This window comes from Oryctolagus cuniculus, chromosome 5, assembly GCF_051225735.1.
Source record: "Oryctolagus cuniculus isolate XC-2025 breed Fujian yellow rabbit chromosome 5, ASM5122573v1, whole genome shotgun sequence".
NCBI classification, from domain to species: Eukaryota; Metazoa; Chordata; class Mammalia; order Lagomorpha; family Leporidae; genus Oryctolagus; species Oryctolagus cuniculus.
The window spans coordinates 145,039,796-145,063,414 of record NC_142871.1 but is presented as its reverse complement, the minus strand read 5'-3'; the positions used below and the strand labels follow the sequence as shown (position 1 = coordinate 145,063,414).

At 40.6% G+C, this 23,619-nt stretch overlaps 1 protein-coding gene across 6 annotated transcripts in view; it reads left to right on the top strand.

The window, feature by feature from the left end:
- Positions 1–23,619, top strand: part of NUP153 (nucleoporin 153) — a 68,152-nt gene that overhangs the window by 5,500 nt on the left and 39,033 nt on the right. For 3 of the 6 annotated variants that reach the window (XM_089334361.1, XM_008274128.5, XM_002720863.6), the window contains exons 2-5: positions 5,337–5,559; positions 17,639–17,887; positions 18,029–18,168; positions 18,246–18,374. In XM_089334361.1, the coding sequence (XP_089190487.1) occupies positions 5,337–5,559; positions 17,639–17,887; positions 18,029–18,168; positions 18,246–18,374 (741 nt within the window). Of the gene's footprint in view, positions 1–5,336; positions 5,560–14,259; positions 14,375–17,638; positions 17,888–18,028; positions 18,169–18,245; positions 18,375–23,619 lie in introns of all 6 variants that reach the window. The other 3 variants (XM_089334363.1, XM_051832573.2, XM_089334362.1) reach the window with 2 other exon arrangements.

Sequence of the window (23,619 nt, the reverse complement as noted above, 5' to 3'; positions counted from 1 at the left end):
CAAAGGAGGTTAAAATTTATAGCCAGGGACAGACAGATTTGAGCAGTTAAGGTACTGCTTGGAACACCTGCATCCCATATGGGAGTGCCTGGCTTCGATTCTTGGCTCTGATTCCAAATCCAGCTTCCTGCTAATGAACTCTGGGAGGCAGCAGGTGGGTTCTTGCTACCCCCATGGGAAACTCAGACTGCGTTGTGGGCGCCTGGCTTACACCTGGCTCCAGTCCCTGCTGTTGGAGGCATTTGGGGAATGAACCAGCTGATGAGAGCGCTCATTCTGTGTCTTTCAGCTCAAAAACAAAGCAACCCAACACATTGTGTCTTCTTGTCTGTCCAGGAAACTGAATTGTCCACTCCTGTAGATAGCTGAAGAACCTTCTTTCTCTTTTTATTTTTATTTTATGAGATTTATTTATTTGAGAGGTAGAGTTAGAAACATCCGCTGGTTCACTCCCCAGATGGCCACAACTGCTGGACCTGGGCCAGTCCAAAGCCAAGAGCTTCATGGGGTCTCCTATGTGGGTTCAGGGGCCCAAGCACTTGGGCTTTCTTCCAGTGCTTTCCCAGGCCATTAGCAGGGAGCTTGATCCAGCAGCCTAACCTACTGTGCCACAGCACTATCCCCCTCTTTTTTTTTTTTTTTTTTTTTTTTTTTTTTTCAGGCAGAGTGGATAGTGAGAGAGAGAGAGAGACAGAGAGAAAGGTCTTCCTTTTGCCATTGGTTCACCCTCCAATGGCCGCCGCGGCCGGCGCACCGCGCTGATCCGAAGCCAGGAGCCAGGTACTTATCCTGGTCTCCCATGGGGTGCAGGGCCCAAGCACTTGGGCCATCCTCCACTGCACTCCCTGGCCACAGCAGAGAGCTGGCCTGGAAGAGGGGCAACCGGGACAGAATCCGGCGCCCAGACCGGGACTAGAACCCAGTGTGCCGGCGCCGCAAGGTGGAGGATTAGCCTAGTGAGCCACGGCGCCGGCCTATCCCCCTCTTTTAAAAAATACATTTATTTGAAAGGCTGAGTGATGGGGTGAGGATGAGGGGATTAGAGAGTGTGAGCGAGCGAGCTTCCACCTACTGATTCACTCCCCATATGGCTGCAGTAGTTGGGTTGGGCGTCCAGGCCGAAGCCAGGAACCAGGAACTGCATCCTGGTCTCCCATATGCATGGTAGGGGCAAGTACTTAAACTGTCATCTGCTCTTTCCCTGGTATATAAGCAGGTGATTGGATTTGAAGCAGAGTAGCCGGGACTAGAACTTGTACTCTGATATGGGATTCAGGCATCACAAGTGACAGCTTAGCCTGCTGTGCCACAATGCCCACCCCATGAACTTTGTTTTAGGAGCTGAAAAGATAGTTGGGTTATATTGGGCCATCTTTGGTAGTAATAAGTCAAAGGAAAATTTTCTTTCCATAAGAAAACCATTTCCCTCCTTTTCTAGTCCCTTCACTCTTAGTTTTCCATTTGTGTGGTGGCTCTAGCCTGTGTTAAGTACATGGACATTTATTTATTTATTTACTTGAAAGAGTTAACGAGGGAGAGACAGAAAAGATCTTCCATCCACTGGTTCACTGGGCCAGACAAGTCAGGAGCTTCTTCCAGGTCTTCCACGTGGGTGCAGGGGCCCAAGCACTTGGGCCATCTTCCCCTACGTTTCCAGGCCATTTGCAGGGAGCTGGATCTGAAATGGAGTAGCTGAGACTGGAACCGGCGCCCATATGGGAAGCCAATACTGCAGGCAGTGGCTTAAATTGCTACACTACAGTGTGGGTGGGCCCTGGTTTTTTTTTTTTTTTTTATAACAAATTTGTTTTACATTCCAATCCTTAAACTTTTTTAAAAGATTTATTTAAAAGAAAGATTTATTTTTTAAAATGTATTTGAATTGCAGAGTTACATGGGGTGGGGGATGGAGAGAGGGAGAGAGAGCGCGCGAGTTTCCATCTGCTAGTTCATTTCCAAAATGGCCACAACCGCTGGGAGTAGGCCGGGCAGAAGCCAGGAACCCAGAACCTCCTTTGGGTCTCCCACATGGGTGCAGAGGCCCAAGCACTTGGGCCGTCTTTAGCTGCTTTCCCAGACACATTAGCAGGTAGCTGGATCCGTATTGGAGCATGTAGGACTTGAACTGGTGCCTGTATGGGTTACTGGCACCGAAGACAGTGGCTTTATCTGCTATACCACAATGACTGCCCTGGGTCTCACTTGAACACATGGGATGCCAGTGTTGCAGGCAGAGGCTTAATCTGTTGTGCCACAATGCCAACCCCCAAGCATCTGCTTTTTGAAAAACATTTATTTATTTGAAAGTCAGTGTTATGCGGGGGGGTGGGGGCGCTCTTCATCTACTGGTTCACTCAAATGGCCGGGGCTGGGCCAGGCAAGGTCAGGAGCTTGGGACGGATTCCAGGTGTCCCATATGTGTACAGGGGTCCAGACAACTATTTTCTTAATCTCTTTAGTAGCAGTGGTGGCTGTCAAACTTTAGCATGTCAGAATCTGGTGGGCCCTTACCTCCAGAGTTTATCCTTTAGTGGGTAAAGTAAAGGATAGGAACTGATTAGATAGAAAAAAAACCACTATATAGTAGGAACTGATAAGATGCTGATATTAATGCTAAAGGGACTGTACTTTCAGAACTGCTAGTACTAGGGTACATTTAATTTAACTTTTTCTTGATGACTCAGGATCATTGAATTTACAGAGCTAAATTTGATTACTGTAATGCAGGGATGTTCTTTGATGATAGTTTCAACTTAGTCCTATAATTCACATTTCATTTTACTTTTGGTGCTCTCATTCACTGTGCCAGTAGTAACTCATCTTTCCTACTGCACTAAGCTGCTGTGGGTTGAGACTAGAGATGCTGTTAAATTTTAGGGAACTGGGCATTTAATGTAATCTAGCGGTTAAGACACTTGTTAGATGCCTTCACATCACATCAGAATGCATGGATTTGATTCTCAGCTCCACTGCAGACTTGTTTTCTGCTAATGCAGACCTTGGGAAGCAGTGTGAGGACTCCAGTGCCACCCATGTGGGAGACCTGGGTTGTGTTAGAGCTCCCAGCTTTGGTCCTGGCCTGGGCTGTTCTGGACTTTGGGGAGTGACCCAAAGAATGTGAGCTTTTTCAGTCTTTCTCTGGCTCTCAAATAAATTTAAAAATTTTTAATTTTTTAAGAAAGAAGTTCTCTGCTTAAGCGGAGTTCATCCATTTAATGAATGAGCTTTCTTGTATCTATTTTAACTGTTCAGTTTGTTTTCTGATTCTTCAGGATACTTAATGCCATGTAAGTGACCTTTGGTTAATTATATCAGTTTTTTTTTTTTTTTTAAGATTTATTTATTTGTTTGAAAGGCAGAGTTAGAGAGAGAGGGAGAGACAGAGAAATGTTCTTTCTGCTAGTTAACTCCACCAGTGGCCACAGCGGCCGAAGCTGGGCCGGTCCTAAAGTTAAGAGCCAAGAGTTTCTTTTGGGTCTTCCATGTAGGTGCAGGGGCCTAAGGACTTGCGCCATCTGCTGCTGCTTTCTCTGGTACAGTAGCAAGAAGCTGGAGCAACCAGGACTCAAACCAGTGCCCAAATGGGATGCTGGCACCACAGGCAGTGGCTTTACCCAGTGCACCACAGTGCCAGCCCCTTTGATGTCAATTTTAAGTTGTTCTGTACTTGCTTTTGAAGGGTAGGGATCACAGGACTCTCTGATATTAGTAATTAAACATCTTGACAGAAGTCCTTAAGACTTTCTATATTTAATTATAGTGCTTTATCTGTCACCATATCTTTTTTTTTTTAAGTCTTGCCTTAAGCTGTATTGTAACTTTGTAGCCCTTTCAAGTCTTCTGAAATAATGGAGGGTAGGGTTTCAGGGTAACTAGAACTGTGAATATTTTTATGAATATGAAATCTTGGGGGGGTTATGTAATGTTCGTTACTTTGGAGCAATAGCAGAGAAAAGGAATGGTCAACTTTTTCAGTAATGACTATTCTAAAAATACTTGCTTCATATGTTTGATAGAGAGCTCACCTTGTAGATTCGTTAAAATGACAGGAAAATATGTGGGAAAATAATTGTACTTTCTAGTTGTCTATGCATTTTTGAACAATCAGGAAATTGCTATTCAGAGGTTTTTATCAAAGATGTGGTCCATCTTTTCTGTTGACAGGATTTTTAAAGACCTCTTTCTCTTGAGTTTGCTTTCAAGGTAGATTTAATATATTTTTCCCTGGCCTCATTGTTTTTTTGTATCTTATAAGATGCTTTTTCTCTTCTGTGACTCATCCTCTGAAAGACTTCTAATGTTGCTTCCTCAAAGAATTTGTTGCCTAAAATTGGTTACTGTACCCATTTGTCTCTGCTAGCTTTTTTTTCTTATTAATAAAATTATCAGTATGCTCTGTTATACCTTATAAATTGAGAAGTATTTTCATATATTTCATGTGATTTTCATTATAGTTTCTGTGTATTATTTTATCCAAAGTAAATCAAAGTCTAGGGAAGTATTTGAATTTTATATTAGTCCTAGCAATCATAAAGCCCATCATTTCACTCTTTGGAGAAATACTGTAGTAGTGATGGCACCATGGGAAAATATTTAGCTTTATTGTCTCTCTTTATCCACAAAGTGGGGAGTTAATTCCAACTTGATAAAGTTATTGTGAGGAGTAAATTGAATAACATATAAATTGCTTGGAAAAAGTACCTGGCACACAGCAAATTTATAATTACTGTTAATAGTGATATTTACTATATCACTTTTTACCTTTTAAAAGTTATCACAATAAATTAATTCCTCAGATTTTTAGGAAATTTTACCATCAGAAAATGTCTTGGATTTTTTTTGTGTGATTTATTTTTGTTAGGTTATTATTTTCCCTGTCTTTTAAAAAAACCCATGTTTCTATTTTTCTAAATTTTTGTTTTCTTAATGTACAGTAAAAGTAACTGTTGAAGGTATTATTTATATTTTTCTTTTTAATATGCTGGAATAAAAATAGATGCCTTTTCTCTGAGGTTAAAATATTTATTTTATATTTTAATACTAAAGCAAAAACAGTGTTCATCTGATGGCCCATAGAGATTTTTTTAATTATTTGAGTAATAGTGGACATTTGGGATAATTATTGGTTCAGGAATGCGTACACAAGAAGGAAAGTAAGTATTTCGTTGACATCTGTAAATTTGTAAAATGCCATTCTGTTATCATTAACTTTAGTAACTGAATGTTATCAAAGTTTGTTGGAAACGGTTGTATTTTGCTTGGCATAACTTTTTGTAAGTACATAATAAAAACCAGAAATTTTTAAAGTGGTCTTTTTCTCTCCCCCCCCTCCCCAGGGCATTCTTAGCAGGGTTACAGAATCTGTTAAGAATATTGTGCCAGGGTGGCTACAAAGATACTTCAACAAAACTGAAGATGTATGCAGCTGTTCAACAGATACAAGCGGGGTGCCACACTGGCCAGAAAATAGAGAAAATGATCATATGATATATGCCAATGAGGAGAACTCTAACATTAATGATGGCAGAATCACTCCTGAGCCAGCAGTCAGTACAGAAGGTAAATAGAATGTGGATATTCTGTTATGAATGATAGGTTTTCATTGCCTAATTTTAAATATCTTTATATTACCTTACTATGGTAAATCTAATGAGGATATGTATAAACCCTTCAGGAGGAAACTGATCATAAGGTTCAAACTGGGATGCCTGTTTATTAGGGAAGGCTGGTGCATACTTATCAGTTAAGGGTACGAACTCTGGGTCCAATGTTGTGGTGCCACAGCTTAAGCCACCACTTTCAGTGTCGGCATCCAATATTAGAGCACCAGTTCAAGTCCCTGCCACTCCACTTCAGATCCAGCTTCCTGCTTACATGCCTGGGAAAGCAGTGGATGATGGCCCAAGTACCTGTCTCCTTGACACCCATGTCGGAGATCCAATTGGAATTCCTTGCTCTTGGCTTTGGCCTGGGCCAGCTGTGGCCATTTAGAGAGCAAACAAATGGATGGAAGGTCTCTCTCTTCTCTCTCTCCCTCTCTGTCATTCTTATTTCAAATAAATAAGTTAAAAAAGCAACCTCTGATGACACACTTAAAATTTGAATTTTCATATCATCAATATTAATCACGTGACTTTTGCAAGGTAATACATTTTCTCCTCTGTACCTTTGTAAGTTGTTTTCAAAGACATAATTGTGAACATTTAGAATGAGTCCTGGCAATGAGAAAGTACTGTATAAATATTAGCTATTACAATGAAACTATTACAGTGCCTCTTAAAATGGGTGAATTTCAGTACAATGTAACTAATTGGCTCCTGTTCCCTGTTGTACACACCCACCTGAATCATTCCATGAATCTTGCAGTTCAGTGACCCTGCATTTTAAAGTCTTAGACTTTTTTAGATTTATTTTGTAACATTTTGATAGGGTTTACAAATATTAAATAAATCCAGTATAGCCTGTGGATATGGCATATTTGGGCGTGCTGTTTCACTTACGTATTTTTATGGCTTTATTGAGATGTATTTCACATGCCATAAAACTCACCTATTTGAAGTATACAGTTCAGGGGCTGGCACTATGGCATAGCCCACAGTGAAGGTATCCCATATGGGTGTCAGTTCGAGTCCCAGCTGCTTCACTTCCCATCCATCCCTCTGCTGTGGCCTGGGAAAGCAGTAGAAGATGGCCCAAGTCCTTGGGCCCCTGTACCGGTGTGGGAAACCTGGAAGAAGCTCCTGTCTTCAGATCGGCCCAGCACCGGCCACTGCAACCATTTTGGGAGTGAACCAGCAGATGGAAGACTTCTTTCTCTGCCTCTGCCTCTCTGTAACTCTGCCTTCAAATAAATAAACAAATCTTTAAAAAAAATAAATTATACAGTTCAGAGGTCTTTATATTCACAAAGTTATATAACCATCATCACCACTGATTTTAGAATGTTTTTTGTCACCCTACAAAGAATGGGTGTACCTTATAGACACTTTTTTTTTTTTTTTTTTTTTAAGATTTATTTATTTGACAGGCAGAGTTCGAGAGAGAGGTAGAGACAGAGAGAGAGGTCTTCCATCCGCTGGTTCACTCCCCAGGTGGCCGCAATGGCCAGAGCTGTGCTGATCCGAAGCCAGGAGCTTCTTCCGGGTCTTTCACGTGGGTGCAGGGGCCCAAGGACTTGGGCCAGCTTCTGCTGCTACCTCAGGCCAAAGCAGAGAGCTGGATAGGAAGTGGAGCAGCCAGCACTAGAACCGGCGCCCAAAAGGGATGCTGCCGCTTCAGGCCAAGGTATTAACTCGCTGTGCCACAGCGCCAGCCCCTATAGACATTTTATAGGCAACTGTAGAAATTAGTTCTTTCCCCTGATTTCTGGCAATCATTAATCTACATTTCATCTCTGTGGATTTGTCTGTTCAGGACATTTCATTTAAATAGAATCATATAAATATACTTCGTGACTGACATTTTTGTCTTAATGTTTTCAAAGTTTAGCCCATTTATCAGAGCTTCATTTTTTTATTTTTTAAATTTTTAAAGCCTTTTATTTGGAAGTAGACTTGGAGTGAGAGAGAGAGAGGAAGAGACTGAAATTGATGTTCATCTGCTGGTAGACTCTTCAAATAGCTGCCACTGCCAAGGCTGGGCCAGGTCGAAGCCAGGATCTTCCTCTGGGTCTCCCATATAGGAGCAGGGGCCCAAGCAGTTGGGCCATCTTCCGCTGCTTTCCTATGCGCATTAGTAGGAAGCTGGATTGGAAGTGGAGCAGTTGGGACATGGCGCAGGTGCCCGTTTCTGTTTTTCCTGGGCAGTATTTGACTATATGGATAAATTGTGCTTTGTCCATTTATCAGTTGATGAGAATTTGAGTTTTTTCAGTAAGTCTGCTGTGAATATTTGTGTGCAGTTTTTTGGAGTAAAATTGTTGGGTTGTATGGTAGTTAAAAAAAACTTTTGTTTATTTGGGGCCGGCGCTGTGGCTCACTAGGCTAATCCTCCGCCTTGCAGCGCCGGCACACCGGGTTCTAGTCCCGGTCAGGGCGCCGGATTCTGTCCCGGTTGCCCCTCTTCCAGGCCAGCTCTCTGCTGTGGCCAGGGAGTGCAGTGGAGGATGGCCCAAGTGCTTGGGCCCTGCACCCCATGGGAGACCAGGATAAGTACCTGGCTCCTGCCATTGGATCAGTGCGGTACGCCAGCCGCGGCGGCCATTGGAGAGTGAACCAACGGCATTTTCCCCAGCTCTTCCCCAACGGCAAAGGAAGACCTTTCTCTCTGTCTCTCTCTCTCGCTGTCCACTCTGCCTGTCAAAAACTAAAATAAAAAAAAAAAAAAAAACAAAAAAAAAAACTTGTTTATTTGAAATGCAAAGCAACAGAAAGGGAGAGAAAGAGATCTTCCATCTATTGGTTCACTCTTTAAGTGGCTGCGATAGCCCTGTCTGTGCCAGGCTGAAGCTGGGAGCCAGAAATGACATCTGGATCTCCCACATGGGTGGCACGGGCCCAACTGCTTGGACTCATCTGCTGCCTTCCCAGGCACATTAGCAGGCAGCTGGCTGGATTGGAAGCAGAGTGGCTGGGACTTGAACTGGCAGTTTGATATGGGCTACTTGAATCACAAGCAGCAGTTTAACCTGCTGCACTACAGTACCAACTGCTCCTATGATTATTCTGTTTTGAACATTTTGATGAGCTGTTTTTCAAGGGGCTGCACCTTACCTTCACATTAGAAGCGTGTGAAGGTAGTAGTTTCTTTATATCCTGAACAATACTAATACTTACTTTTAGTTTATTTTGATTGTAGCTATACTAAGTGGGTGCAGTGGTGTTTCACTGTGGTTTTAATTTTGATTTACCTTTGTCCATATTAGTGACTATGAGCATCTTTTAAAGTTCTTATTGACCATTTGTTTATATTTGAGGAAAGCTATTCAAATCTCCCTTTCCTCCATTCCTTATGGGTTGTTTCTATTGTTGAATTGTAAGAGATTTTTGTGTTTTAGAATATGGCCCCATGTAACTGATAATTGCAATTATTTTCTTCCATTCTGTGAGTTGTTTTTTCACTTTTTTGATGGAATCCTTTGAAGCGTTAAGTTTTAAAAGTTGATGAATTCTAATTTATCTCTCCTTACCAGGTTCTTTCATTACATTTTTGAAAACATGTTTGTCACTTATATTTACATTTTTTCTAACTTTATGTTAAATCTTGTCTTAAGAATTGACATTGTGCACAACCTGTTAATTATAATGTACTTGCTAACATGTTTTCCTGTCTGAATTACTTATAGTGGGGGAAAAAAACCAATAAATTGAACTTGGATGATTATTTTGGAGAAATGGCAAATCTGATTTCTTAGTAATAACCTGATTTGGCACATAGTCTTTGTTTTCTGTTCATTTTTATTAGAATAACTTTAGTTTTAATATCTAAAATTTCTTTCAAATAAATTTCCAACAGTCATCTTGAGTCTTTGGTAGATCTGTAAACTGCTTCCATTTTGTTTTCTTTTCCCACCATGAAATAGGACCCCAGCTTTTCTCTTTGTTTTGGTAAGAGATTTCTAGTGTACACTAGTATATCCGTAGTGACAAAAACCATCTTTAGCATTCTAAGGAACATATTGTACAGATTAACTAGAGAAGAAGTTAGTTTAAGATTCACAGGGAGTTTCTCGTTCTGTGCCTGTAAAGGTCTTTTGTATGTGCTTTCGTTTTCATCAAAGAATGGAATCAGCTTCATTTCAAACTACAGAAGTAGAGAGCTGGTGACTGTGAACACCCAGCTTCAACAACAGTCAACGTATGGCTGATCATGTTTTCTGTATTCCTACACCTGTTTGCCCACTTCTCACCTCAATTCCTTGATTGCTTAGAAGTATAATGTGGGCAACTTTTTGATATCTATTTCAAAAAGTAGATGGCATTTTCCCCTGCTGTATCTTATCTAGATCTGAATCCTACACCTAAGTCCTATAAGTCTGGTAGTTCTTACAGTCTGCCTTGACCTTTCTCAAAGTATTTATTTAATACTGGCCAGTGCCACGGCTCACTAGGCTAATCCTCCGCCTGCGGCGCTGGCACCCCGGGTTCTAGGCCTGGTTGGGACGCCGGATTCTGTCCCAGTTGCTCCTCTTCCAGTACAGCTCTCTGCTGTGGACCGGGAGTGCAGTGGAGGATGACCCAAGTGCTTGGGCCCTACACCCGCGTGGGAGACTGGGAGGAAGCACCTGGCTCCTGACTTTGGATCAGGGTAACGCGCCAGCTGTAGCGACCATTTGGGGAGTGAACCAACTGAAGGAAGACCTTTCTCTCTGTCTCTCTCACTGTCTAATTCTGCCTGTCCAAAAAAAAATAAGTATTTATTTAATACCTTCAGTCACATAGTATGTGACTTAACATGCCACCAGTAATGTAGATGTTACTAGATGCATGTAAATTTGAAGTACATTTCAAGAAAACTTACCATTATCTACTGTTTGAAGTAGTTGTTAAGGAAAGCTAAAATAACTTACCTGAAATGTTTATTGAATAATTTTACAACTATCACTTTTTTTTTTTTTTTTGACAGGCAGAGTGGATAGTGAGAGAGAGAGACAGAGAAAGGTCTTCCTTTTGCCGTTGGTTCACCCTCCAATGGCCACCACGGCTGGTGCGCTGCGGCCGGTGCACCGCGCTGATCCGAAGCCAGGAGCCAGGTGCTTCTCCTGGTCTCCCATGGGGTGCAGGGCCCAAGCACTTGGGCCATCCTCCACTGCACTCCCTGGCCACAGCAGAGAGCTGGCCTGGAAGAGGGGCAACCGGGACAGAATCCGGCGCCCAGACCGGGACTAGAACCCAGTGTGCCGGCGCCGCAAGGTGGAGGATTAGCCTAGTGAGCCATGGCGCCGGCCAACTATCACTTTCATATTAATGGTAACGGTGGACTGGAGAGTATTGAACATTCAGGTAACCCAGTGCAGTAACAGAATCTGGTCGGTTTCAAGTCTGTTGCCAGTAGCTTTCCACCCATATCCCTCTCTTCTTGACTCTGTTAATGATGGTGAACCATTGTGTGTCTGTACTTCTTCTGCTAGGATAGTAGAATGGACAAGTGAGGAAAACCTCAAACAATGTACCTCTCAAAATTTCATTGACTCACAAGAGTTCAGGCCTCTAAAAGCTGCAAAGTGACATATCTAGTACATGAGTCAACAATGGATTGAGGCTATAGGCTGCTTTGCTTGATTGATAGTAGGATGATTATAGTTTTACTCATAGAAGCTGAGTATTTATGGCTTTTGTGAATCGTAGATGATACAGCCTTGTTTAATCTTGTTACCCCAAACTGTTCTTTATTGGGCCTGCTGTGCAAGGTAAGGGAACCCTGTATATACCCAAAACTGGCATTGTTCTTAGCAGCATAACTTCAAGCAGAAGTATATCAAATTTTTTTTCCTCAGTAGTTTTTGAATATAGTAGGTTTAGCAGATCTGCCAATAGCTGGAACACAGTCCTGTTGCGTTCACTCTGTATGATAAACTTAATACAGGGTTGAGAGAATGGAATAAGTAAAAATACTTTTTTTTTTTTAAAGATTATTTATTTGAAAGGCAGAGTTACATGGAGGCAAAGGCAGAGAGGGAGAGAGAGGTCTTCCATCTGCTGGTTCACTCCCTAGATGGCTGAAACTGTTGGAGCTGCACTGATCCAAAGCCAGGAGCCAGGAGCTTCTTCTGGGTCTCCCATGCAGGTGCAGGGGCCCCAAGGACTTGGCCATTTTCCACTGCTTTCCCAGGCCATAGCAGAGAGTCGAGCAGCCAGGATTCGAACCGGTGCCCATATGGGATGCTGGCACTGCAGGAGGCAGCTTTACCCACTACACCACAGTGCCAGCCCCATTATGTCTTTTCAAGAAAAATAAATCAGAAGAGGATGAATCATGATGTCCTCAAGTCTTCTGGGCTTTATTCTTATATTTTCTGTCTAGCATGATGGCTTGCTGTTGTCTGCATGGGAATTGCAACAAAAATTCTCAGTTTGAGAGATGCTTAGGGCCTGGTCCTATATTTCTGTCAACTTGCACAGTGACTATCAAGTATGAGATGTATTCTAACGTGGAGTCATAGAGTCTTGGACATGCCACAGGGGCTTCTGGGTGGCTTTGGGCTTCCACTGGATAATTGTTGGTTGAGCTTCTCCAGCCTGAGCCCTGAGCTCTACTTTACAAATGTAGAAATGGGCACAAGGAGGTGAAGTAATTGGTCCAGGGTCAGAGGCATGGCAATCTAGAGTCAGGATTTGAACTTAGGTATTTAGGTATCCTGGACCCCAAGAGAGAGGTCCTACACAGTAATACCATAGAGGCTTTCTTGTCTCTTGTTCAGCTGGCTCAGAGTGTGAATAGCTGTTTAAATTGGTGCCCCTATGGGGAGATCACTGACTGCCTAGCAGTCTCATCAGTTACCATTCTTGCTCCAATTTAGATATTTTATTGGATTATTAAAATAGATATTTTTAAAGAATCATCACCATTCTTTGTACACATTACTTTCAATAAAATGTTTTTCAAATTATGGTAAAGATATACTTGTAATTTAAGTGCATAGTTCAGTGGCATTTGAGTTCATTAGCATCGTTGTGTGACCATCTGTACTGTGCATTGTGGAATTGTTTTCATCTTGCACAACTGAACATTGGAACCTATTGAACAATATATACATTCTCCCTAGCCATCTTTTTCTATGGCTTTGATTAAATACCTCCTGTGAGTGGAAACATAGAAAATTTACCCTTTTGTTATTTGCTTATTTCACTTAGCATGATTTCAAGTTCATTCATATTGTAGCATTATTGAAATTTTTTTTTAAGGTTGAACAGTATACCATTGAGTATCTATACTACAGTTTGCTTATCCACTCATCTGGTAGGCATTTGAGTTGCTTCCACAGAACTTTTAGGTGTTGTGAATAATGATGCTAGGACATGGTATGCAAATCCCTTGGAGACCTTGCCTAGAAGTGGAATTGATAGGGATCTTATGGTAATTCTATCTTTGATTTTTTTTTTTTTTTTTGAGAAATCACCATACTGTTTGCACAGTGGCTGTTTCATTTGGTTTCTACCAGTAGTACATAAAGTTTGCTTTTTTTTTTTTTGCACATCCTTGCCAACAATTTTTTTTTTAGATTTTTAAAATTTATTTATTTGAGAGGTAGAGTTACAGACAGCGAGAGGGAGAGACAGAGAGAAAGGTCTTCCATCTGCTAGTTCTCTCCCCAAATGGCCGCATTGGCTGGAGCTGTGCTGATCTGGAGCCAGGAGCCAAGTGCTTCTTCCTGGTCTCCCATGGGGATGCAGGGGTCCAAGCACTTGGGCCATCTTCTACTGCTTTCCCAAGCCACCGCAGAGAGCTTGATTGGAAGAGGAGCAGCCAGGACTTGAACTGGTGCCCATATGGGATGCCAACCCACAGGCCCGGCCAACATTCCTCCCCTCCCCTTCTCTTCCTGTGTTTAGATGCTGCTACTTGCTTAACATGGCTGTCTTAAGCCAAAAGCCAGAAACATTTAATGGTGAAACATTAGAAGCATTCTCATTAAGGTCAGGAGTTAGAACCCTTCAGCATCATCACTTTTGGGTATTAAACATGTAGTTAGATAAGAGGATATATATTAGAACAAGGGAATTCTAGAAGTTGATCACAAAGTTAAATAGTGAATTTAAAGTCTTTGCTAAGCACTCTAGAAATCTTTGCTGTCTTAGGTTAAGGTTTCTGTTGACTACTTCTTTTCCTGGCACTGTGGAGCACATTCTTTTTTATGTCTATCAAATTAGTTTTGGCTAAATATTTGGCATTTTGAATAGTGGATAAAGACTCTGGATTATGTCCTCTTCCTCTGAAGAATGATGGTTCTTGTTTTAGCAGGCAGTTCAGTCACTAAGTGATTATTTTGAACTCTTGTAGATGGTAGTTTTATGCTGTGGATAATGTGTATTTTTGGAAAGTCCAAGGTGTTTTCTAGCACTGTATGTGGTAGAACTTTAAACTATCACCTCTGTGGCTTTTAGAATGGATCTGCAGTGGGCCTTATTCTAGGACATGGTCCTCAATTCCAAGGGGAAGCTTTTTGGTGTCTCAGCTGAATACCAAAAAAATATTAATGAAATCCAAGTTCTGGTAGCCCTGGGACTTAGAGTCCTCAGCACTGTTTTCTTTCTTCTGAACTGCTCACCTTGTAGAATCTTTTTACTTTTCTTTTCTTTTCTTTTTAATTATCTGTTTGAGCTGAGAGAGTGCGAACGCTCCCATCTGCTGGGTCACTCCCCAAATGCCTGCAATGGCCGAGGCTAGGATGAGGTGGGAAGATGGAGTCAGAGCCAAAGCTGGAAACCAAACCCAGGTACTCCAATGTGGAACGCAGTGTCTTGACTGCTAGCCTAAACTTGCTCCTACTGTCTTTTTTGAACTCTATAGCAGCTGCTATTGGTAATCATTTGGTGGTGTGACTCCATTCCTCACTGGACATGTCAGTGTGGACTCCTGGAGGCCTCACTTGGCAATTCCCTACTCTGATGATGTTAATTCTGATTTCTGCCTACTGTGTTTTGCCTGGATTCCAGGTCTGTGTTCGGGTCTGAAAATGTTCTTGGACAGAGCAGGATAATTGTAGTGCTCACCATATGAGTTTTCCACAGTATAAAAGCAGTTACTGAGGCTGGCATTTTGGTACAACTGGTTAATTTGCCACTTGTGATGCCTCCATCCCATACCGGAGTGCTGGTTCAAGTGTCAGCTGCTTCACTTCTGATCTTGTTCCCTGCTAATGAGCCTGGGAATACAACAAATGATGACCCAGTACTTGGGCCCCTGCCACGAATGAGGGAAACACAGTTAGATTTCTGGGCTACTGGCTTCAGCCTGATCCAACTCTAGCCTTAGTGACCATTTGGGGAGTAAACCAGTGGATGGAATATCTTTCTCTCTCTCACTATCCCCCCCACCCCCCCCCAAAAAAAACCCAGATCTTTAAATAAAAAAATAAAATCAGTTACTTCATTTATTTTCTTCAGTTTTATATTGTTTAGAGTAGAAGAGCTAGTCTGGTTTCAGTTACTCCATCCTAGCTGGGAGACTTGGAAACTTGAGTGATTTAAAGTTCTTGGAAATACACCTGAAGTTATAGAGAAATTCTGAAAGATTAGAGTAAGGGGAAGAGTAACTTTAACACACACTAAATGTGTTCTAAAGCTAGATGATTTAAAATATTATAATATAGTATTGGTACAGAAAAGTACAGATAAATCATTGGAGGAAAGAGGGGTTAAAGCCTCTTGGAATTTAATATGTAGTGATGGTAACACTCAGTGAGGAAGGGATTAGGATACAAATAGTTTTACCTTTTGGAAAACAAACTGAATCTTTCATTTACTCCTATGTTTTAACTGATTCCAGATGAAGTTGAGAGTTAACATAGGGGCAGGTGTTGTGGTGTAGCAGGTAAAGCCACCACCTGTGATACCCGCATCATGTAATGGACACTGGTTCATATTAGCTGCTCCACTTCTGACCTAGCTCTATGCATGGGGAAAGCAGTAGAAGATGGCTCAATTGTCTGGAACCTTGCCACCCACATGGGAGACCTGGAAGGAGCCCCTGGCTCCTGGCTTCCCCCTGGTCCAGCCCTGGCCTGCAGCTGTCTGGAAAGTGAACCAGCAGAAGGAAGATCCATCTCTCCCTCTTTCTGTGACTCTGCATTTCAAGATAAATACATCTTAAAAATAAAAAGAGTAAACATTATATTGAAATAATAATAGTCCAAAAATTGAATAAAAGTTTTTAGTTTTTATAGTATTGACATGGCAAAAGACTCTAAATAAGGTACAAGTTATTTTCTGAATTACAAAAGATAGCACTAAGAGAAGTGAATGGAGAGCAGATGTTTAGCTTAAGACAGCCTCATCCCACATCAGAATATGTCGGTTTTATTTCCAGCTCTGGTTCCTGACTCCCACTTCACTTGATTGCAGACCTCAGAGTTACTGATTTCCTACCATCTACATGGGAGACCAGGATTGTATTGTCAGTCCTGGCCTAGCCTCAGCTATTGCAGTTATGTAGGGAATGAACCATTAAATGGGAGCACTCTTTCTGTCTGCCTCTTAACTAAATAAAAAATCAAAATTAAAAAGTTGGATTCAGCCAGCCAGAAAATAAATGAATTTAGTACTTCAACTACTGTTGTTATATTACATTGATTTTAGTGATCAAGCACATTTGATTTTATTGGTGCACCTTTATCATAAGCAGTGACCAAGAGAAATAATATGGTTAATAACACAGGGAAGGATGCTCAAAACAAAATAATAAAACGAAAATCAAAATTTGATTGATGGACAGAAATCAGAAAAACATATCCATTGTTGTAGATTATGGTGAAATGTATGCCATTTGCGGGAGTTTAGCTTTCAGAAAATATTTTGAATCAGTTTATTATTTGTCATAAGCAAAAAATGAACATGCAGACTGATTGGTTATGACAGAGCAGTTCCACATATAGTTGTTTATTGTATTGGTTCTCATGATACCTGATACAATTTAGGCTGATTTATGGGTCCAACGTCAGACACTGAGTCATATTTTTTGTGGATTGCTTAGGGATATGTGTTTAATAGTTTTTCTTTATGATTCTTATGATTATTTTACATACTTTTAAGTGGAAAACTGTGGATTCATCCAAAAGGTACTGAAAAAATACATATATAAGTGCATATATTTTGCTGGAATGAGAAAATAATTGAATAACTAGTAAATCACTGTTTTGGTATAATAGTAATATATAGTTTTGAAAACGTACTTTGTAGAAATAAAATTACTGATAAGTGAAAAATCATAGAATAGGAGGCACATTTGTATGCACAAATTGTGTATTTAGGGAAAATGTGTTTTTATATGCATATAAAATACCAAGAAAATGTACAAGTTTATTGGTAATTCTGGAGGGACACACTTTGGCCTATTTTATGACTTTTTTTTTAAAATCTTTTTTGTTGCTTATTTATTTTCATCTTGTTTGAAACACAGAGAGATAGAAACAGAGCTTCCATTTTTAGGTTAACTGCTCAAATGCCAGAACAGCTGGAGCTGGGCCAGGATGAAGCCAGGAGCCTGGAACTCAGTCCAGGTCTCCCAGTGGCAGGGACCCAATTACTTGAGCCATGATCTGCTGCCTTCCAGGCTGCACATTAGCAGGTATCTAGAAGTAGAAGTGGAGCTGTGATTTGAACTGAGGTGCTCCATAATAGGGTGCTGGTGTCCCAAGTGGTATCTTAACTGCTGTCACTGCTGTGACTTTATATGATGTCTTTGATTTTATTTTTTATGAGCAAGTTTTACAATAACAGCTGATCAAGGGAAGATAGGAAACCAAGTACTTTAGAAGATGTATGGGATCATTGCACTACAACTTGACATTAGGCTAATTTAAGTTAGTTGGAACCTTGTTTGGCTAAAGTATATTTTAAATTGGGCTTATCATGGGAGGCCTCAGTGGTTTCATTAGAAGCTCTATTGTGTGGTGTGTTTTCTTGACGAACATTTTACTGTGATAGTAGGGTATTGCTTTTTCTGAGTTGTATATGCATAATCTTGATGCTTTTCTTTTAAGAACCTTCAACAACTGGTACTGCGTCAAATTATCCAGATGTATTAACAAGGCCTTCTCTCCATCGGAGCCATCTGAATTTCTCTATGTTGGAATCCCCTGCATTACACTGTCAGCCATCCACATCCTCTGCATTCCCAATTGGCAGTTCTGGATTTTCCCTTGTGAAGGAAATTAAAGATTCTACCTCTCAGCATGAGGATGATAACATCTCAACTACCAGTGGTTTTTCTTCAAGAGCTTCTGATAAAGGTATTCTTGGTGTTTGGTAATAAAATTAGATTTCATGGGATAATTTTTTTCCCCAATAGCTTTAATTTTCATTTTCTTTTTATAAAAATCTAGGGTCTTGTAACTGGTGCTATTAATATGCATTACATATTTTTGTTTCAGACATAGCTGTCTCAAAGAACACTTCAGTGCCACCTCTGTGGTCCCCAGAAGCTGAAAGTTCTCATTCACTCTCACAGCACACTGCCACCAACTCAAAAAAACCAGCATTCAATTTGTCTGCTTTTGGAACGCTTTCCCCTGTGAGTACTAACTGGATTGGATTTAATCATATTAGTTGAGTTTCTTGCTTACAGTTTGTCATTGTGTTTCTGTGCAGTCACTTGGGAATTCTTCAATCCTTAAAACAAGTCAGCTTGGAGATTCTCCTTTTTATCCTGGGAAAACAATGTATGGTGGAGCAGCAGCTGCCGTAAGACAGTCTAAACAACAAAATACACCGTATCAGGTTAGTGTGAATAGGAAAAGGCTTGATGGTCTTTTTTTTTTTTTTCCCTTTAACTAGATAGTAAGTTAGACTATCAAAAAGCAATGTTAATTATTGTTAAGTAAAATGATAAAATTGGATTACACATTTCAATTTAGGATATGAATATTCTTTTAGGCCTAAGACAACATTTTGTGTGTTAGATGTGTGTGTATATTTCTTGAGAAGTGTGATAATTTTTTAAATGAGCTATAAATTACACATAGTAGGACTCTGATTAGAATATTTGAATTTTAACAGAGCACTTGCAGTTGTTTAACCTTCTGCAATAAAAATATTGAACAAACATTTCTATCACTCCATCAATACATTAAAACAAAGTAAATCTTTATGAACAAGTTTTACTATCAACTCTCAATCCAGCTCTTTGAGAACAGAGGTCCTGCATGGGAAGTTAGTGCACAGTGACTCCTGTTCATTTAAAAATTAACACTCATATGTATGATGTCAGTGATCCCTGAGGCTCTTGACATGAGCTGCCTAGACTGTGGAAGCCTTTTGAATCCACTAACTCCTTCTGTATTTAGACAAGGGCATAAGCAAAGCGGAAGTTCTCTGCTCCCTTCAGGGAAAAGTACATCCTTCTTTCATGACCACTTCTTTCCCCTGGGGTCTCACCCACAGAGGTCCTACATGTAGGACACTCTGTACAGTGTTTTGGCTTTCATGCCTTTAGTGCTCTCACGGATTTTTCAGCCAGACCAGAATGCCTTAAGGGCTGATTCTGAGGTCAGAGTGCTGTGTAAAGTGATTGTCATTCTGAGTTTTTGCTGTATGGACTGCTTCCTTTGTTGGAGCATTCACTCCTTTTTACTTTATTACCAAACATTTAATCCTATTTAAATGATCACTTTAACACTTAATCCTGTCTGTATGATCCCTTTATCTACTTAATCCTATCCCCATGCTCACTTTAACACTCAAAATACTAGCTTTTTTTTTTTTTTTTTTTTTTAAGATTTTTATTTATTTACTTGAGAGAAGGAGAGGCAGAGAAATAGAGAAAGTCTTCCATCTTCTGGTTCACTCCCCAGATGGCCCAATTTTCATCCGTTTTGAGTGGATTTTTATGTAAGGTGTAAGTAGGGGTCTTGCTTCATTCCTCTGCATGTGGAGATCCAGTTTTCCCAGCACCATCTGTGAAGAGACTGTCCTTGCTCCAGGGATTGATTTTAGCTCCTGTGTTGAAGTTACGTTGGTTGTAGATGCTTGGATTGATTTCTGGAGTTTCTGTTCTGTTTCATTGTTCCATTCATCTATTTTTATATCAGTACCAGGCTGTTTTGATTATGACTTCCCTGTAGTATGTCTTGAAATGTGGTATTGTGATGCCTTCAACTTCGTTTTTGTTGCATAAAATTGCTTTAGCTTTTCGGGGTCTCCTGTGTTTTTATATGAATTCCAGCATCTAAAACGTTACTTCTTACAGCTTGTAGCCAGAAACCTCTTCCTCCTCACTCTCTGGCAATCATTTATGTATTTAGTTTAAAAGATTTATGGGGCTTGCGCTGTGGTGCAGCAGGTTAACGCCCTGGCCTGAAGTCCGGCATCCCATATGGGTGCCGATTCAGGTCCCAGCTGCTCCACTTCCTGTCCAGCTCTCTGCTATGGCCTGAGAGATAGCCGTGGAAGATGGCCTAAGTCCTTGGGCCCGTGCACCTGTGTGGGAGACCTGGAAGAAGCTCCTGGCTTCAGATCGGTGCAGCTCCTGCTGTTGTAGCCATCTGGGGACTGAACCAGCGGATGGAAGACCCCCCCCCCCTTCTTTCTTTTGTCTCTCTCTCTCTCTCTCTGCCTCTTCTCTGTGTAGCTCTGACTTTCAAATAAATAAAAATAAAAAAAAAAAGAACTAAAAGCTGATAAAAAAAAATGTATTTGAAAGACAGTTACAGAGAGGCAGAGCAAGAACTTTTTGCCTATGCCTGTGTCTTTCAGGGCTTCCTCTTTCATTAATATTTTGTAGTATGTAAGACCTTGAATATATTTTGTTAGATTTATAGCTAAGTATTTTATGTTATTTGGCATTAGTCAAGAATAGGCTGAAGCATCTGTCTATTCAGTACATTGAATTCATAGTTAAAATTCCTTCCAGCTAAAAACTTTTAGGTTCATATAGCTTCTCTGGTGAATTCTACCTAACATTATAATTTTTTTAAGATTTACTTATTTGAAAGGCAATCTCTGTCCCTCATTTTCTCTCTCTCACTGTCTCACACACACACGCACACACACACCCCTTTCACTCACTGATTCATTCCCCAAAAAGCCGCAGGGGCCAGGAACTCAGTCTGGGTCTCCATTTAGGTGACAGGGGCCCAAGCACTTGGACTGTCTTCCACTGCCTTTCTAGGTGTATTAGCAGCTAGGGCTCAAACCAGCACTCATATGGCATGCTGACATCTTAGGCAGTGGCTCAATAAATGTACTCTGTCACAATCACAACACTGACCCCCTACCCAACATTTAAGAATGAAATCTTACCAATTATTTTTTTATTAGAGATTTATTTATTTTATTTGAAAGGTGAGTTAGAGGAAGAGACAGAGAGGGATGTTCTATCCCCAAAATGGCCAAAACAGCTGGGGCTGGGCCAGACCAAAACCAGGAGCCACATCTAGATCTCCCGTGTGGGTGCAGGGGCCCAGGGACTTCTACCATTTTCCGCTGCTTTTCCTAGGCGTGTTAGTAGGGAGCTGGATGGAAAGTAGAGCAGCCAGTACTCAAACTGGTGCCCATATGGGATGCTGATGCAGTGGGCAGCATGTTAACCTGGTGCACCACAGTGCTGGGTCTGAAACTATGCCAGGTCTATACAACCACTTCATATTGTGAAAGATGGGAAAATGCATTTTATGTTTTATAACGTTACCTTTTTTTAAACTTTTATTTAATAAATATAAATTTCCAAAGTATAACTTTTGGATTATAGTGGCTTTCGCCCCCCATAACCTTCCTCTCACCCGCAACCATCCCATCTCCCACTCCCTCTCCCATCCCATATAATGTTACCTTAATAGCAGAGTCAGACAAGGACGTTATGAGAAATTATAAATATTCTTCATGAGTTATAGATGAATATTCTCTACAAAATATTTATAAATTGAGTCCAACAAGTATAGAAAGGAAAGGAAGCTATTTCATGATTTTTTTTTTTTTTTAGATTTATTTTATTTATTTGAAGGACAGAGTTACAGAGAGAGGTAGAGACAGAGAGAGAGGTCTTCTATCTGCTGGTTCACTCTACAGGTAGCTGCAACGGCTGGAGCTGTGCTGATCCGAAGCCAGGGGTCAGGAGCTTCTTCCAGGTCTCCCACATGGGTGCAGGGGCCCAAAAACTTGGGCCATCTTCTACTGCTTTCCCAGGCCATAGCAGAGAACTGGTTTGGAAGAGGAGCAGCTGGGACTAGAACTGGTGCCCATATGGGATTCTAGTGCTTTAGACCAGGGCTTTAACCCACTGTGCCACAGTGCTGGCCCCCACTATGTCATGATTAAGGAGCATTTATCCTGGGAATACAAGATTGGTTCAGCATTTGACAGTTAATATCATCTACATGTAAACAGACTGAAGGGTAAAACCCATATGTACATGTCGATTTATGTGTAAAAATTTGACAGAAATCAGCATAATTTCATGATAAAAATTTTCAGTAAACCTACATGTAGAGAACTCCCTCAATCTGATAAAGTATATCTACAAAAAAAAATTATCAGCTAGTGTCATACTTAATAGTGGAAGACTGAATAATGTCTCTGAGACAGGGAAGAGAGCTGGAAAGTCTGCCACTGTACAACGTCATCCTGCAGATACTAGCCAGTTCAGTAGGCCCTGATGCAAGCCTTTGATTCATAAAATAATTCAAGTATGTTCCTGCTTCTTTCTTATATATCTGTGTATATGTACGCACATTTTTTTTAAAAGAGGTAGTGTATGCGTTCATGTTGTGTGCTTATTTATTTGCTTGTTTATTTTAGAGGTAGAGAGTGTGTGCTCCCATGTGCTGGTTCACTCTCCAAATGCAGTAGCCTTGTTAAAGCCAGGATCCAGGAACACACAATCCATTTCTTTCACTTGACCTGTCAGTGCTGCTTCCCATGCTCTGCATTAGCCAGAGCCGGAATCTAACCCAGGCACTGTGATGTGAGACACAGGCATTTTAGCTAGAATCTTAGCTGCCAGAGCTAATTCCCACCTCTGGTCTGTAGTTTTTAATGTTGAATTCTTTTTTAACACAGCCTTCCAAATATTTATAATTTCTTTTCTAGAGTGTTAGAGCTGGGACATATTGTAAGTCCTGGCTACTCTACTTCCAGTCCAGATCTCTACTGTCATGCTTGGGAAAGCAGAGGAAGATTGTCCAAGTACTTGGGCCCCTGCTGCCCATTTGGAAGACTAGGATAGAGTTCCTGGTTCCCAGGTTCAGCTCTGCCCAGTTCTGGCCATTGCGGCCATTTGGGAAGTGAACTGAGAGAACCAGCAGAATGAAGATCTCTTTGTAACTGACTTTTAAATAAATAAATAAATAAATCTTAACAAAAAACTAGCTTTACCAGCACTCCTAATGGGCACCAAGTTCTTAATAAAACTATTGTGGTATACTATACCTGTTCTGAAAATACAATAACTTTGGTTAATGATAGAGGAACATAAAGTAGCTATTATGATTTGGTTTCAGATGAGGTGTTTATAAAAAAGTAGATTGTGTTTTGGTTTTGAAAATCTTTTCCCTTTAACCATTACCAGGTTACTTGGTTTTGTAGTAGCCACATGGTTATTGGAATGTTATACATTCTTGAGAAAATGAAATGTTTTCATTGGGTTTTATGAACACTATTAAAGAGTACTTGTGTGTTGATAAGTTATTTTCCTTCACACTAATTTTAAGAAAGTTAAGACATGGCCTAATTACTTTAATATGTTCTTTTTTCTTATTTATATGAACAAGTCATTGGTATTCAGATTTGTTAAATTTCTGTTGTAATGGAATCTACAATCTCTTTATTTAGTTATCTGGAAAATTACTGTAAATGTTTTGTAAGACCCAGGATAATTGATAACTCAGTTCTCATTAACTTAAAAGTTTATTTAAATAACTGGGATAAAAGGATCAAGCTAATGCTAGCCTTTTTACCTATTAACCATTATCCTCACATAATACAACTGGCAAATCTTCTGGGTGGTACATGATGCTATGTGATCACTCTT